This window comes from Triturus cristatus, chromosome 4_1 (genome assembly GCF_964204655.1).
Source record: "Triturus cristatus chromosome 4_1, aTriCri1.1, whole genome shotgun sequence".
Classification (NCBI taxonomy): domain Eukaryota; kingdom Metazoa; phylum Chordata; class Amphibia; order Caudata; family Salamandridae; genus Triturus; species Triturus cristatus.
Window position 1 is genome coordinate 894,675,525 of NC_140585.1, and position 16,362 is coordinate 894,691,886.

Here is a 16,362-nt window from a genome sequence, read left to right on the forward strand (position 1 = left end):
ACCAAATAAAAAAAAAAAGCACACTTTCTGGACCAAGATCTAGCTACTGTCAAATTTGGTCAATTCCATTCAGCAGTTTTTGCGATAGTGCAGTCTAAAAAATGAAGTATGGTAAAAACATGTGGGTTTAGCGTTTTGGATCTCTCCCTTTTTCTTGCTCCCCCCACCCCCCTTGACAGATCACCCCAAAACGTAGCCTGCATAACCTAGGCAATAAAAAACAAGCATTGGCATAGCCAATAGGTCTCGCTTTTGGGACCTTATAAGTGTTTAACTATGCAACAGTTGCATAACTAAATACTTATAAGGTCCCAAAAGAGAGACCCATTGGCTATGCCAATGCTTGTTTTTTGGTAGGCACGAAGAGCTACCCTCCCCCGTGTAATGCCAGCTGCTACAACAGGGGGAGGGACGGACTCTGAGGAGAGAGAGCAGAGGAGGAAAGAGCAACAGAGAACCAGTCTGCCAAGTAGGTGCGAACGTTAAAGTGAAAGTAATCATTTCGCAGGCGCTTTGATGTTCGCAGTGGCCGCGCGGCTCACTGAGAACATCAAAGCGCCCGCGAAATGTACATGCAGGCTGCCAAATGGTGCGCGCGCCCGGCGCACATGCACTGTAGTTGGGGGCCTGAAAAGCACTCGTTTGCACTTCCAAATCACCGTTTTCTATAGCTCTCGCCAGAGCAGCGCTAAAGCGCTGGCTCAGGCGAGACCTAAAAAGCAGTGTTTGGGAATGTTTTGTGAAGATTCATCAAACAGTGCCAATGTTATTAGCAAAACAAAAATAGCATTTCCTATGGCAACTTTGACCTAACTATAACTACCTAGTGGTGACAGCCACTATATACATATATTTGAGATGTAGATAAAAGGTATACATACACCCTCTTCACCCACCAGTCTTTGAAACTGTCATTCATGTTTCACTCCCATCTATTACAGCATGGGTTTTTCAAGATCACATGCATATCTGCCTGAAGAGAAGGGTGCGTCAGTGCTGGGACTGGCAGGCCAAGGCTTTTCTTTGCCATTGCTTTCTTCTTTAAATTCTTTATTCCTTCTTATTTTTGCCAATTTTGTGTTTACACTACGTCTTCAGATCACACTTACAGCTATGTGCACTGCAGGATTATATAAAGCAATGGGTGCATCATTTGCAGCAGAGTGGCAAATGTAAAGCTTCCTGTAACAATGAAATTAATTATAAGTAGTTACAACAATCATAGCAAAGCATGGCTTAACCAATGCTGGGATAGGAACATAGCCCGCGTGGTAAACGGGCGCATACCCCAACCCGGAGAGCAAACTGCATGTGCAAATAGTATCTGGACTTTTATTTTGGCCCTCATGTCACCCTAATCTAGTGTTTGAACAGAGGCCTAGGTCGGTCTATGACAATGGCAGGTCCACAATCTGTACTATGATATTGAGGGGGCACATCAAGCATGCCCTCATACTAGGGAGTTGCTTCTGTGCCTGGCCTTGGCATATCATTTAAAGTGGTGATGGCAGGTTAGAATGCTATGTATTTGTAGTGGAGAGAGAGGGGAGGCGGGCGAGAGAGTATATGTAGCACATGTATGGTAGTAGGACCGAGTTGTGCGAGTCTGTGTACAAAGGCCAGTGGAAACCATTTTTGAATACCCTTGGTTTAGCATGACAAAAGATAAAGGGGGAGTATACCTTCATCAGATAGTGAAAAAGTATTCCCAACATCCATGGGGCTGGAGAGTGGAGTCCCAGGCACTGAAACAAGGAGGATGGGCATAGGGCTTCTTTAAGAAATTCCATGAAATCCTCATTAGCAAACAACTGCTGATTAGTTCTTCCTGAGCACAGCCATATGGGGGGATGGTAGGAGTGAGGGATGTGACTGTAGTTCCTCTTGTTCAGGGTGATTCGAATCCTTGCCTACTCCATTTAAGGTTGTGAGCTGTAAAGACAAACTCAAACCAAATGGGTAGGGGACTTTTTAGGGGAAGCGGAGAGGAGTAGCGCTTCCCTGGTAGGTGCAACAAATTACAACTATGTACAACACTCTCAAAAGTGTTGTATAGATTTTGTTTTGCTGTGTGAATCAAGTACTTTGCTTTTCCATAGTAGTTGAGCACTTCGATCAACATTATGCTACTGTGTTCGTTGAGTTCCAAGTTCTTGCTCCCCCCATACTACCTCACTGAGAGCCTGGGGAATGCTCACCCTCGCTACACTGACAGTAAAGTGTGGAAAAGATTGCACTTGCCCACTTGGTACAGCAACAGTAGGACGCCCCAAGGGAAACCAGTCGCAAATGCCCTCAACCCCCATGGTTATTGGTATTTGTAAAGCACAGCCTGCCAATGCAGGCACCACAATTACAACAAGTCCATGGAGTCAATAAATTACTAACGGAGGCTGAACTATATTAAAACATTCAAAGTTGCTCCATTCCTAAATATTTAAAAGCCCAACCACACGGGCAGGTATTCTTGCACTTTAACCCCTTTGCCGCGGCGCAAATTCCGCCATGGCGCTGGGGGGGTGCGGGGTGAGCGCGGCGCCGCCATGCTCGTGATGGAACCACGCCGTCATGAGTCACGGGCGAGCTGTGCTCATGACGGCGTGGTTCCGTCACGACTCCGCCCACTCTTTATTTCGCCCGCACAGGCGGGGAATCAGCGACGCGTGGGCGGAGCGGTCGCAGCATGACGGAACCACGCCGTCATGAGCACACGCTGCCGTCATGAGCACGCAAGGGGTGAATACACTTAAATAGCGCTCTAGATAGTTCGGATTTCATCTGCTAGGAACAGAGGTTTAAGGTGCTTGAGTCAGTGGTAATTAGCTGCGGCTCAATATAAAAAAAACTTAGCCAATAGTTTCTGAAACTAAGTTACATAACCTTTATCAATGCAGCCTGAGGCGTTCTGAGAGCAAAGGAATACCTGGTCAGGATTATACACAAGCCCAAAATAAACAAATACAGATATTGACGCAGGTGTTCAAATATATCTGAAGAGTGAATGAACTAAAAATATTCAAATGTGTATTTTCACCATTTTAAGGAACCAACAAAACGTGCATAATAATATAATTTGTTGCTCAAACCAATGTTAATGCTTCGGTAGAAGTAATTTCACATCCTAACATTGCTTTATCATGAAAGTTTTATAGAGCGCAGAGCTACCCTGAATAGGGTTTCCCAGCGCTAAGTACCAGTCTAAATTTCTTATCCTTTTTTTTTTTGTGCGTGCATTTTCAAACTATGGAGCTGGAGGAAGAAATCTACAGTTGATAACACGTTTGATGAGTAACAGAGAATCAAGTGAGGATCTAAACCAGTTATCAAGTCAAGAAGAATCAGCCTTCACTGAGTAGCACAAAGCCAGAGGGTTTGTCTTTAGCATAGAGTTCAGAGTAGAGGTATTAAACTTCGATCAGTTTTCAGAGAGGGAGACTGACTGACCTGTGCATCTGAGCTCTAAGCATAGGGGGGTTGAGATAGTGAAAGGAATGGCAAGATGGTCTGACCATACTAAAGGAATTGGGCATTCGGGCTGGATTTCCTGCAGAGAACAGTGGACCAAGCAAGTGTCCTGCGACACGAGTAGGAAGAATACAAGATGAATGTCTAAGGCCCTAAAATACTCCATCAGGGAGGAGGGTCTTTTACAAGGTGCATTGCTGAAATGAATGTTAAAAATCGCATAACACAATATAATTTGCTGACTTCAACGTAACAGAGGAGAGAACTTATAGGATACAGGATCAACTGTTGCCTGCCGGCCTGGGAGGGTGTTATATCCATGCAACAGATAATGTGAAGTTGTTTGCTAGCTTTAGCATTTGAATATGAATAACCTGCTTTTAAGAGCTCACTTGATATTGTTCAAAAGTATGATTTTTGCCTTTAATAGTAAAGCCAACATAAGTAAAAGTTCTGGGCACTGATGTCAGAGACAGAACAACTGCCAGTTAATAACCCTGCATATTTGTGAAGCGATGCAGAAACAAAAATCCATGTGGACAACATACAACACCAATAGCAATGTCTGACGATCAGCTATTTTTTAAGTTTAGCTGTGAAAGCATCAGGTTTACCGGAAAAACAGATAAAAAGCTAAGATTGTTGATCTGGTAAAAGTGTTCAACAAGCATGTCACAGTTGTAATCCAGGGATCAAATGGATTGATATCAAGCGGTGTAATAAAGTTTCACTTTTATACAGTTTAGTATCCAGATGATATTTAGCTTGACACAAACTCATTATTACAGCCCATGCCTGAACTAGTTATCTACTCTAATGTCTGAATTGAGGAGGCCAGGGGGGGCGGGGGGCTGTCTTAAAAAATCTGTATATTGACAACAACCGTGACCTTACAATAGACTTCGGACAGATAAAAGGACAGGCAATAGTGAAGCCTCCCCCACCATGCCTCGTGAAACAACAAAAGCTCCCAAATGCAGGTTCTAATCACTCAAGTGTTTTGAACAGCTTTCCAGGTTAAAACAGTAGTGCATAACTGCAGACAAGGTCAGGGAAACTGGGTCGACATCTCAAATGAAATGGGGTGGAAATAATCAATAGGCTGTGCTGAGAGTGAACAGCTCACATGACACATATTAACTTAGTGTTCTGGCATACAATGAAAGAACTAAATGTGTCTGTACATTTATCTGCATAAAGGACTCAACCCAAACCCTTTCGGAAGCCAAACCATTACTATTTCAACTTTAAAGTGCACAGATCAATGTCTACTGTCTTTCTCTAGCAGAGGACACAGGATTCCCTTAGGCATGGTTCCTTTCCGCATGGTTCAATGTTTTAGAGGGAAACCAAGTTAGATAATATTTCATTAAAAAATGGTCAATGGAACAGGCCCACTATATGAAAGGATCGTGGAACCTGGGATCGGCACAAACTATAACAGCCTGCATAACAAACCACTCAATAATAACCAGACAGGCTTATTAAGCCCATAGAGATCTGCTACAAGTTGCTTTTCAATGGAGGACTCCAACAGAATCCACCCTGCGGGTCCAAAATAGTCACAGTCTGAGCTCAGCATCTAGAACGACTAAAAGGAGGGCGACAATGCAGTGCATTTTGAAAATCCTCTTCACTTGATGTCTCATAATGGAAAACATTAAAAAAGGACTGTAACACACTCTATGAGGGCAGATAGATCTCCTATTCCCTCTCTTCAGCTACAATTGTAAACTCCACACCTCCCAATCCATGAGATCAAAGAATGGACAACCTCCTGTCACAGCCAGCAAAATAAATATGATTTAAAACACAAAAGAAAAGAAAAAGAAAAAGAAAAAACTACTGACTCAATGAAGGGACCTACAGAACTAATCGGAGCAGTCAGCATAACACAAATCCACACACATCCTCATCCATCACACTACTAAGCAATGCTCCTCATAAAAAGCTTAACTGCACCCCAGTGGTCATCATGCCCAACATGTAAACACTTCACAGTGGCTAAAAGCAAAAACAACACACTTCCAACCGCGCACTCAGAAGGTGTAATGCACTACCCATATGGTTAAAACTTCAGCAACGTAGTGTGTGCTATGCAAATGCTCCAATACAAAAAAAAAAAAAAATAAGAGAAGAACTGCCATGTAACCTTAGGGAACACTGATATCACAAGTCATGTACAATTTCTAAATGTGTTAACAAACAAGTGCTTAACTTTCGAAATTAGATTAAAGGAAAAGAAATGGATGCACTTGCCAGTCTGGATTTCCCCAAATTCCTGCGTCAATTTGATGCCAAACACAAGGATCAAGTTCGCCCGCCATTGCCTCCCACTACCAGATGAACTCCGTTAAGAATAAAAAAAAGCTTTGCAGCCAGTGGGACTAGCACGAGAAATAAAGATCACACTGGGAAGAAGGTGGAGCCTTGATTTTAAAAGCATGCGGCTAAAGTAAGACAGCTCTAGTTCTCTGCTGACCCACAAATCAGCAGGCCCTTCGGACACAAATAAGCTCCACTTATGTAATGCTTGCATAAAACGCCTACATGAAAGATAAAACAGAATGGCGAAATCCGTGATTATTACAATGCCTGCCGTTAGATCTTTTGAGAAGACAAACAACTGTATTTATAATGTTAATTAACAAAATCTCTAATCTAATTATCATATGTTGAGTGGAAACTGTATGCAAAGTGAGCCAGACACAAATCATCAAAGCCAACGTTTCTGCCCTAATTTCAAAGATGCACAAATGGACATCTGCTCGGTCCTGAAAACGTACAGAACCCATAAATAGCTCATACACTGCATATTCAGCCTTAGAGAAAAACAGCCTACCTAAACCATTCTTAAACCACTTCATTATAAGGGTCATATTAAGCGCCATTCTAACAAACCACATTATTGTTTTTCTCTGGAAAGTTTTACAACTGCAATGCTATACACAGTTTTCAGAGCCCTACAGAACTCTGACGAAAGTAAGTTTCAGTAGAGCACATTATCAGTATACCTTCCATAGCAGACGAAGCGTGACCTTAGTTTCTACTCCTCCTTGCGCTTTAGAGGGACATAAGTGTCTAGTGTCCATTTGTTTATAGTCCCTTGAACAGGAAAGACCATCTACAAGGGGAAAGACGACTTAAAAGAGTCCGAGGGGAAGCAACATTTAATTTTCGCAAAGTGCTATCTGACACACTGACAAGAGAACTCTATTACTGATAGCCAGCTCATCAACCAAAACGGCATAAGCTATCCTTTTCTGATGTACGAGGCTAAACAGTGTACACCTTAAATAACATGCTGCTGCGTTTTACAAACTGATAGGCCTGCATGCTCTCTCCCCATTCAACACTAGCTCTAAACCAATATTCAGAAGGGAGATCAACGACAGTTTTGAATACGTTTGGAGATGTATATAAATAAAGCCAGTCTGTCAGTGAAAGGTCCAGAAACAGCTCATTTATGACCACATGAGGTTTAAAACCCTAACAAAACAAGACTGTTACTCATAAGGAAGTGCAGGCTTGAAATAACCTGTCGAGCGGTTGGAAGATAATGCACCCTCACAAGTTAAACATCAACATGGAAGCAAGTGATCACACAATGACTGGACGGCTCTGTGTGTGAAGCTCACTGTGGATTAAAATGAACATAGAAATATAATGCAGGGTATAAAAAGCATGCATCTTACTTGTAAGTGAGGCCGTCTGCGATGGCAAATAGCTGTTGGGCAGTAAGACCATCCTCAGGGACGTAGCCCGTGCCGCCGCTGATTAGATAGTCTGCCATACTGCAGGAAAAGAACAAGAGAATTGGATTAGCGGATAAATAAGAGCTGCTGGAATAGGAGGTAAGGGTTGTTGGATGGCATTCACGTGCAGTTTGCTGTATTTATTAGGTAATTTTCAACAAAATTCTTGTCTGCACGTTTCAGCTGGAGCCTGAAAACTTTGACATGGTATGCAAAGGAAACTTTGGACTGGCCTTGAGGAAGAAAGTCAAAATTCAAAAAGATAACTGCAGTACTTACATGGGAATAAAGTTATATCATGATCGATTTTAAGACAGCAGAGGCTCATTAAACGTGCTCATCACAAGAAACGACCCACAGACCTAGTTATCTCAAGTGACATTCCAAAGGCATATAGCCCCTACGTTTGAGGAGCAGAGCTAAAGGAGAAGCATATACATCTGTACAACAACTAACATGCAAAAGGTTAACAATAAGCAAAAGGGGCTGTCCAAATATTTTCTTTAGTATTACTAAAAGGGGCATGACTAAGAGACATCCCCCTGTTCCATTAACCTATGGCGTACAAAAATGTAGCTGAAATATTTTAACCCAGCGAAGGCCACATTCCATTGACCGTACATTCGTTCTGAACGCAGAGTATCGTACCTTCAGGCCATACTGTTCCAGGAGGGTCTGTGCAAGAAAACAGCCTCATCAACATTCCCAGGTACATGGGTCAGTAAGCTCAACATGGCGGGCTGCAATGCAGTATCCCCACTAATAAAAGGGCAGCCAAATCACAAACGACGCCGGACTTGTAGGAGGCTGCAGGAGCCATTTGAGTGAAGTAGTCACTGCGCTCCACCGCCCACGTTGAAAAGTAAGGCTCTTATAACTAGAGTAACGACAACCTCAAATAATACGTGACAGGCAGGTCCAAAGCTCTAGTGGTGACACACGTTGCTTTCATGATCTCATCAGGTGGCTGTTTACAATGGCCGATGCTGGGCCACTGTCACCTCTGCACCCGCACACAGATGGTGTATTAATTTTGGGTAGTGTGGAGCGGTGCAAAAGCAGGGTGAAAACGTATTCTGCACTCATGAAGAGCCTAGAACCCACTTGCTTAAACCGCCCTCGATATGCAACCTCTCCGAGCCCCATTGATGTCCTGCTGCTACACCATTTCCCCCCATGCATCTACACGTGATGCTCTGTGATTTACACCTTCACTTTCGCATCCATTCGGCCTCAGGTGCCCCTGGATCCACCGTGATCTCAGTCTAGTCTCACGATGTCTCCAGTTCCGTGGGTCCTGAGGTGCCAGATTACATCCTCAGACCAATGTTTTGAGTGCAACATAAACAGGCTATACCACCACCCCGCCTTTCACTTCCCAGGTTCGGCCTCTTACCTCGCTGCTGGTGCTAGAGCACTACTGCCGGCGGCGATCACAAGGCGCACAATTTATGAAATGAAGGAGACTCCACGAGACCACAAGTCAGTCGAGAAACGATTGAACGCGCGCCGGCACGCAAAGTGCGACAGGAGGCGGCACAATGGGCCAGATCACGCACACTGCACATGCGCACTGAGGAACAGAGCAACGTGTGCCTCAACAACAGGCTTGCGCAAGGAATAGACGTGCCCCGAGGATGGCGCATGCGCGCCTGATGGTCGCACAGTCGCAAGCTGTCTCAGAAAAGATAAAGAGAGAAGCTGTGGCAGACCCAGACTGTGGTTGAGTATACGCACGCAGCGTCTGGGAGTAGCAGGCACTATCCACACTGAGTGGCGGTCGGAACTAGGTGCCAGCCGCTCTGGGTAACTACAGACCATGGAGGCAGGGGCGGAACTTCTTGCCTTTCTTAAAAACACTGCTCTTAAAACATTGCGCGCTAGCTATTCTCTTCACGAGGCACGTGTATGGAGGAGTGTTCTGGACAGCCTCAAGCTTAACGCGTTGACGATGGTTGCAATGTGTGTTGAGTGACTTTAACATAAATCGCAGCTTTGGGCCGACGGGGGCAGGTTTTAACATTTATTAGGTTTTTAACGCCTGAAAAGTGTAACGTCACCACCAGATTTGGCAACAGCATCTTTTCGGAACTCTTAAGTGCAGACTGTTCTATTTATATAGACACGTTTTGTTTCCATTTGTAGCAAAAAAAAAATATTTAAAAAGTGTATACAGTCTTTATACATGTAAAACATACACGCGTATCTCTGAACGTGTAACTAATATTGGAAGCATGTATATATGCGTTGGATGCAGATATGTATGGGTTTATTCCTTGTAGATCAGTGTTACAAATTATAATGCTTATATGTTGTTTTTGTTATATAACTATACACATAGTTAGATTAAATATGTGGGTAAGTGTGTATACATTTATATTTGCTTTTATCATACATGTTTGTGTTTGGCAATACAAATATATGTACATAATAAATACATCTTACTTACATAACATATAAGCGGAGGAGTGTGTGTTTGGTTTTATGCCTCTTTTCTATGAAATCACATATGCCACAGTATGTAAATCTGATCATAAGAAAGTATTAAATATATGTACATATAAAAAAATTCTACGTTCTCTCTCCCCCTCTCTCAAAATAAATATATATATATATATATATATTCACTGAAAAAACCATAGGTTTCACACACGTTATAGTTAGGAATTAGCATTTAAAAAACCTTGCAAATTAAATGAAAAAACCATAGGTTTCACACATGTTCTAGTTAGCTGGACATTTTACTCATAAAAAACCAATGAAATTCCCCCGTTATAGTTAGTGCAGGCAACTATAACTCACGCGACCGCTTACTTTACGCAGTTAGTGCCGTGCACGCACGGTGGGCACGCGGTGCGCGACGCGCACCGCGTGCCCACGTTACGCTGGATGGGCCATGTACGCACGATGCGCACCGTCCGCACACGGAGGACATATTATGCGCTTCGTTGTGAAATAATATTAAATGTTCTTTTAGATTTAGATGCCATGCACAAATGGTGCACTTCGGGCACCAGTTGCACACGGGGTGGGGGAAAATGTGGATAATTTTTTTTTTATTATTATTTTTTACCGTACGCGTACGGTAAGCGTAATCGCCGATTTTTTGAAAAAATTTAAAATTGAATTTTTTACCTTGGTGGTTCTTTTGGGACACCTTACTTAAGGCTAGGTGGTTGGGAGCTGTCTAACCAGCCCCTTTTAATGTTTTCCACCTTTGATTGTACCCCCCCCCTCAGAGTGCGAGAGAGAAAATGGCGGCCGCAGCTTCCTGGTTTCGACCGATTCGAATGTTTACTAAGATCTAACAGCCAATCAGAATCGCGCTCGCGCACGGCACCGTACGCGTACGGTAAGCTTACCGTAAGCGCACCGTAAGCGCACCGTAAGCTGCCACAGATACATATATTGATTTAAATGCTATTTTCTCAGGAACTACTGAACAGATTTAAACCAGACCTACAAAAGGCACTTCCTTGACCTGTAGACTACCTCTCTTCCAAATTTCAAGTAACTCTGTTCAGCCGTTCGGGCTGTAGCTGTGTCTAAAGGTCCTATGGAAAAATGCATGGGAAAAACTCGTTTTGGGACCCCCCTTTATTCTCAGCCCCCGCTTGACGAATCCCCCCCGAGACTTTCAGGGTAGGAGCGGAGCGTAGCGCCCCATTAGTTTTGAAAATTTCGCGAGGATTCGTCGACCTGCGCCAAAGTTATTCCAAATAGAAAGTTGCGGTTTTCCTATGGAAACAGGGTCCTAACTATAACTACCTACTGGCGACCGCCAGTAGGTAATATATATATATAGATATAGCCAGTAAATGTATACTTAGACATGACAATCTATGCTTCTCAGGGTATGGATATGAGGTTGTTGTTATACATGTGTTCTTGTATATTGAACTATGTTCTTGTGTATTGAACTATGCTTTTTGTGATAGGTAGATCCATTAGTACAAGAATTTTTTTTATATTATACCACAAGATACATGTGTATATCTGACCATGTAAATATTTCTGCTTCTATAAAACTTAGTCCGAGGTCTGCAGAAAATTTGTATTTCAGTATTATTAAATCTGTCCAGATTAATATTTAGTTATTTCCGTATACAGAAACAGTGGTTAACTCAAGTGTGCAATTCTTCAATTTTAAGAGAACAGAAGAAGGAATCCTTTTTGATTCAAATATCTCAATTTTATAATTAAGCTTCAACAGAAAAGGGACCAGCACATGTTTCACAACATTTACGTCACTTCATCGGTGCCAATACTTTATTCTAACTACTGTTAGCATCCAACATTTTTTTTAACAAAAAAGGCTTTTTACTCGCCATATACAAATTCATACCAATATAGAAATCATCAATATAAGGGAAGTAGTCTATCCTATTGGATTTGTTAAGCGTTTAAGCTGATGGCAACAGCTTGCCTATGTTACTACTTGTGCAAAAGAAAGATGGTTATTATACTTTTGTCGATTTAAAAATGGAGGTTTATTCAAATGAACACAAATCAGCCTTTGAACACTTTACATGTCCAGTGGGATGGGCTAATGCCCTTATATTGATGATTACTGCATTGGTATGATTTCTATATATGGAGATTAAAAAAACTGTCCAATTGGGTCCCACAATTTTGTAGAACTGTTGCCCACCTCAATGGTCTGGTTGCTTACAGCTGACACATACAGAAATATACAAACTGGAGAGGCAGGATAGTTACAGTATGTTCTCCCTACCCTTTAGGTTGTAGTTAGTCAACTGTACATAGCATACGTGTAAATATTTTCTTCCCACTTTTTATTCATGGTTATTCAACTGCTCAGAAAAAGTATAGTCTTTAAGCTTGTGTCCATAAAAGTTAATTCTTTATATCAGATGCATTTTTTAAAATGTGCTGAATCGACAGCCAACTTATTTCACTCTTGAGATAAAAAAAGCTTTTTCTGGGCTATGATGATTGCTGCTCTTAGTCTTTTGAGTAAGTAATTGAAGTGCACTCTATTCTTTATGAAGAAATTCGGATTTGGTACAATCAAGTAACATTAGAGAGGTTCACAAAATTCAACTCTGTTTCAATGGCAATTCACTGATATCCTCTGCGTTCACTGTGTGTTTAATTATCAAAATGACTCCCTTTTATTTCATTCCACTGGGGCAGACCTGGCATTAGGCAACGTGACAATTCTATGAAACAAAATACCTAGTGAGTTATGCTCCTTCTCTATCTGCCTACAGTCAAAATAAAATTGTGCCTTAGACGTTGACTGGCTTTTTCCAGTCAAGTTCTTAAATGGGACTTAAGAAGGACCACAACGCCAATGGTGCTTTTCTGGTGAGATCAGTTAGTTCAGGGTTTGATTGGAGTGCTAGGCATTCAGAATCGTCTGATCATCCTAATTTTCTGTGTAAAGTGTATGGCTAAGCCATTGAAGTTAGGAACCTTAGGTGGATGAGTCATGTCTTCAGGTGTCTGTTCATGTATGATTTCGAAAAGCTCTATAATCCTTCTGAAATTTGAGGCAAACAAATACAATTTCGACTGCTTTAATGGGCTTTATGTAAGTTTTTCTTTTCTTAGGGATGTGAGTTTGGAGGGAGAAGAGAATTTTTCCATCTCCTTACACAAGCACATAATATCTTTCTTTTACTGGTAATCTCTTTATTGAACAGCTGAGACTACTTTCTTGGGATATTTAAACTTCACCATCACTGCGCTGTTAACTTGGAGCACCTATTGTTTGTGTCATTTGTACAGTTGCATTTATTTCATCTGAGACATCGTCAATGTAGATATATGCTTATTACTTGTACATGCAATGATACTTTATAACTCTGCAGATAATTTGTGATTCATTCATTACGGGGCTCTCAACCCTTTGATTCACCAATCAGTACAGATTAATTCTGTGCTTGTGAGTTGACCCAGTCCTTCCTTTTTGGCCCATTTTTCTTGTATAGTCTATCTCCTATGAATCAAGGAATGATGTTCCTTTTGTGAGAAGATACCTTTTTGACCTTTTCTTATAGAAGTGTGGTTCATTGTGTTCCTCACCTGTTTGATATTGGCCCATAGATTGCTCCTGTCTTATTAGTTTAACCTGTCCTGAAGGAGACCTGCTATTGAGGCTTTGACCAGCTCCTCCTCCCCCACCCCCCGCTTCAGGTCGAAACGCTGTCATGTTCTGAACTGCCTGGATTGTTTAATTTTGCCACTGAGAGAGGGAAGGATGATTGAACATAATGACCTCCTTTGAGTGGATATATATTTTGAGTGTATGAAATGATTTACAAACAGGCACTGTTGAAATACATTTGTAAATGCCATGGGCCTTTCCCTTTCTATTATTTTCTGTTTTTGATGCACAAGCACTTCCTCTTGAGCACGTTTTTATGGTTCCCGGAGCAATCATTGTATGTAAATAATTGATGTTTAGCATCAATATAAATTGAATTTCGTGCTTTGGAATAATACTGTGTCTGGTGATTTTAAAAAAAACGTATGTTTTCTCCCAGTTATTTTGTATTCACTCAATAATTGATTCAGGATAGTCTAGTTGAATGGTTCTATTCTTGCTGTCCGTTAGGACCATTGTTTTTTGTATCGCATTGTACCCAGGTCCTTCGGATTTTTGTGGGTTAACCTAGTATTTTGTAATAGTTAATATAAACAAATGATTACTACAGAGAAGTAGTTCCTACAAGCAAGAGCATCTACTATATAGGCCCCCATTAAAGGGTTTTAAGACATGAGTGGATTTCACCAAAGCCTCAATTCTTTCCCAAGCTATGTGAGACAGCAAAAGTATTGCCTCCAAACCTCGCAACTCAGTTCTTTTATGGGTGAGAATCTTTGCGGGATTCTTCATGTGTTGTTACACAGATGACAGCCACACTAAAAATACTAATACAGTAGGTAATCTGGGACACAGAGGAATATGTTGCATGGATATCTTCTTAATCGGGCATACAACTACAGAGGTGAAAGTCTGAACTGCGGTATCCCGACATAAACATTAAGGTATGACAAAAGCGTAGAGGGTTGGTTGTGAAATATATTGGGAGAATGGAATGTTGGGGGTTTCTGTGACCCTCCAAATAATCGTTAAAAAATAAACAAAAGTAAATTTTTCTCAATGTAGAAAGTGTGAGAAGCATAGTGTCAAAATTCACAGATTTCTCAAGATCATCTGTTACAGAGCCATCAGGTCTCATTGTACTCCCCTGCTTTGTGATGTGTTGCAGTGTTACAAGGTGTTGAACTAAATGAACACTTCACCATTTCAGGGATACGTCTGTCTGTGCCTTGAGCACTGTTAAGCTCAGGTGTAACTCAACAGACTCTGCCATACTGGACCTGGAGTCCAGAAACCTGGCTACAAACCTGAGAATGCATTTGTTAGAGGGGAGTGATTTCCCATGCAGACCCCCTGACCATGTGCCTTAGTGTGTGTTTATAAAGATTGCATTCTAAATCGGATCCTTGAAAGTAGTAAAGAACCTCTACTGATCCCCTTTTCTGTACGAAGAGTGTACATTCCACTTATAGTAAATGAAACATTTTTCCTGGTAAATTTATAAGACCTAAATGTATTGTTCTGAAGCTTCAGATTTTGAGTTTAAAGGAAAATGCGTATATAATACAACATTTTTCTTCTTTTGAAAAGTTGTACTATGTGGTTATTTAGCACGTGTACAGTAAAGTTAGTTGTGAGAGTGAAAAATGCACCCATTATGCACTGATAATACTTTAGGCCTATTCATAAAGGTAAATTTACATGTGAGTAAACCTACACATGTAAATTTACTCTTACACTTTGTCGTAAATTGACTACTTTTGGCTACTCACAATTTACGAGTGTAAATTTAATAGACTTCAATGTCTTCATCCCAGGGACATCTTAAGGATTTAGGGGGCCTAAGATGGAGGGTTTCCGGACCCACAGTAAGAGGGAAGGAACTATCAGTGTCATTGTTATCACATTATGTCGCTATTGTACACCTTACAAGAATATTAGAAAGTGTGCCTGCTCCTGTGCAGTTTAACGTTAATCTGTGCCGCAGTAGGCGTGCTGCCAAGGGGAGGCTATACAGTGCTCCAAAGGATATACATGGGTTACATGTTTGGTGCACACTGGGCTACTCTTGCAAGGCTAATACAATTAGCACAATTGACTGGTTATAAACACCCAGGGCTTTAAGTGGGCCAGGTCTGAGCACGGGCAGTTTTTTAAAGGGGGCCTCCAGCGGGTCTCTATCGGGCTCTGTTTTGTGCCCTGGCCCAGGTGGTCCGTTTTTTCTGGACTAATTTTACAGCAGACACATCGATGTGCGCTGCTCACACTGCTCACTTCTCACGAGTGGAGAAGTTACGGCATGACCTCATTCCAGGTGAGCGTTGTAGGAGAAGGGAAATCCTTAAGAGTCATTTTCTCTCTGGATTTCCTTTCTCTTAATGAAACTCGGGAGCAGCAACATTGTCCTGGTGTCACCCGGGCTTTAAGTGGAAGCTTTTTCAATATTATATACAAGCCATAGTTGCTGCTTATTTATCTTATGCAACTAACAACCATTGACAAAGCCAATGGACCTGACTTGTTGTAGGTGTGATGTTACTTGTTGTATCATATATCTGGATGCAGTGTCAGAAACAGCAAAATACAAGTCGGGCGGCACACTATGCAAACCACATATTTTTAGCTTGCGTGTTTTAAGCCACGCCCCTAATTACATTGGCCGCGCCCCTTTGAGAGACCTCACAGTTTTTTCATCCCACTTAAAGCTCTGTAAACACCTGTTATTTGCAGCTTTCTGAAAGGAAACCATGGGTCATAAGTCCTATATAAATGCTACTTTCTTAGTGCTGATGTGAGGAACATGTGGAGAATCCATCATTTAGTCCAGTCGAAGTAAGGGTTTCAAGAGAAGAGCGTGAGAGACACACTTACATTTTCCATGGACCTAACATTTCACAAGAGCGCATGTGAAGAATTCATTCAAATACATTTCAGTCCATTTCTATAAATGTAAAATTGTACTTTAAAATTAAAGCTTAACATACATTTATATTGCATCAGGTGAACATAGAGCAAAGCGAGTTTTTGAAAGAAACAAGGTTATATCTTTCTCTCTATGTCTTCAGACGA

General features: G+C 41.6%; 1 protein-coding gene across 9 annotated transcripts in view; it reads right to left on the minus strand.

The window, feature by feature from the left end:
- Positions 1-16,362, minus strand: part of IMPDH1 (inosine monophosphate dehydrogenase 1) — a 330,559-nt gene that overhangs the window by 172,917 nt on the left and 141,280 nt on the right. For 4 of the 9 annotated variants that reach the window (XM_085653671.1, XM_085653673.1, XM_085653672.1 and 1 more), the window contains exon 2: positions 7,161-7,259. In XM_085653671.1, coding sequence (XP_085509797.1) covers positions 7,161-7,259 — 99 coding nt within the window. Of the gene's footprint in view, positions 1-7,160; positions 7,260-7,868; positions 8,407-8,616; positions 8,801-16,362 lie in introns of those variants that run through there. The other 5 variants (XM_085653676.1, XM_085653679.1, XM_085653678.1 and 2 more) reach the window with 5 other exon arrangements.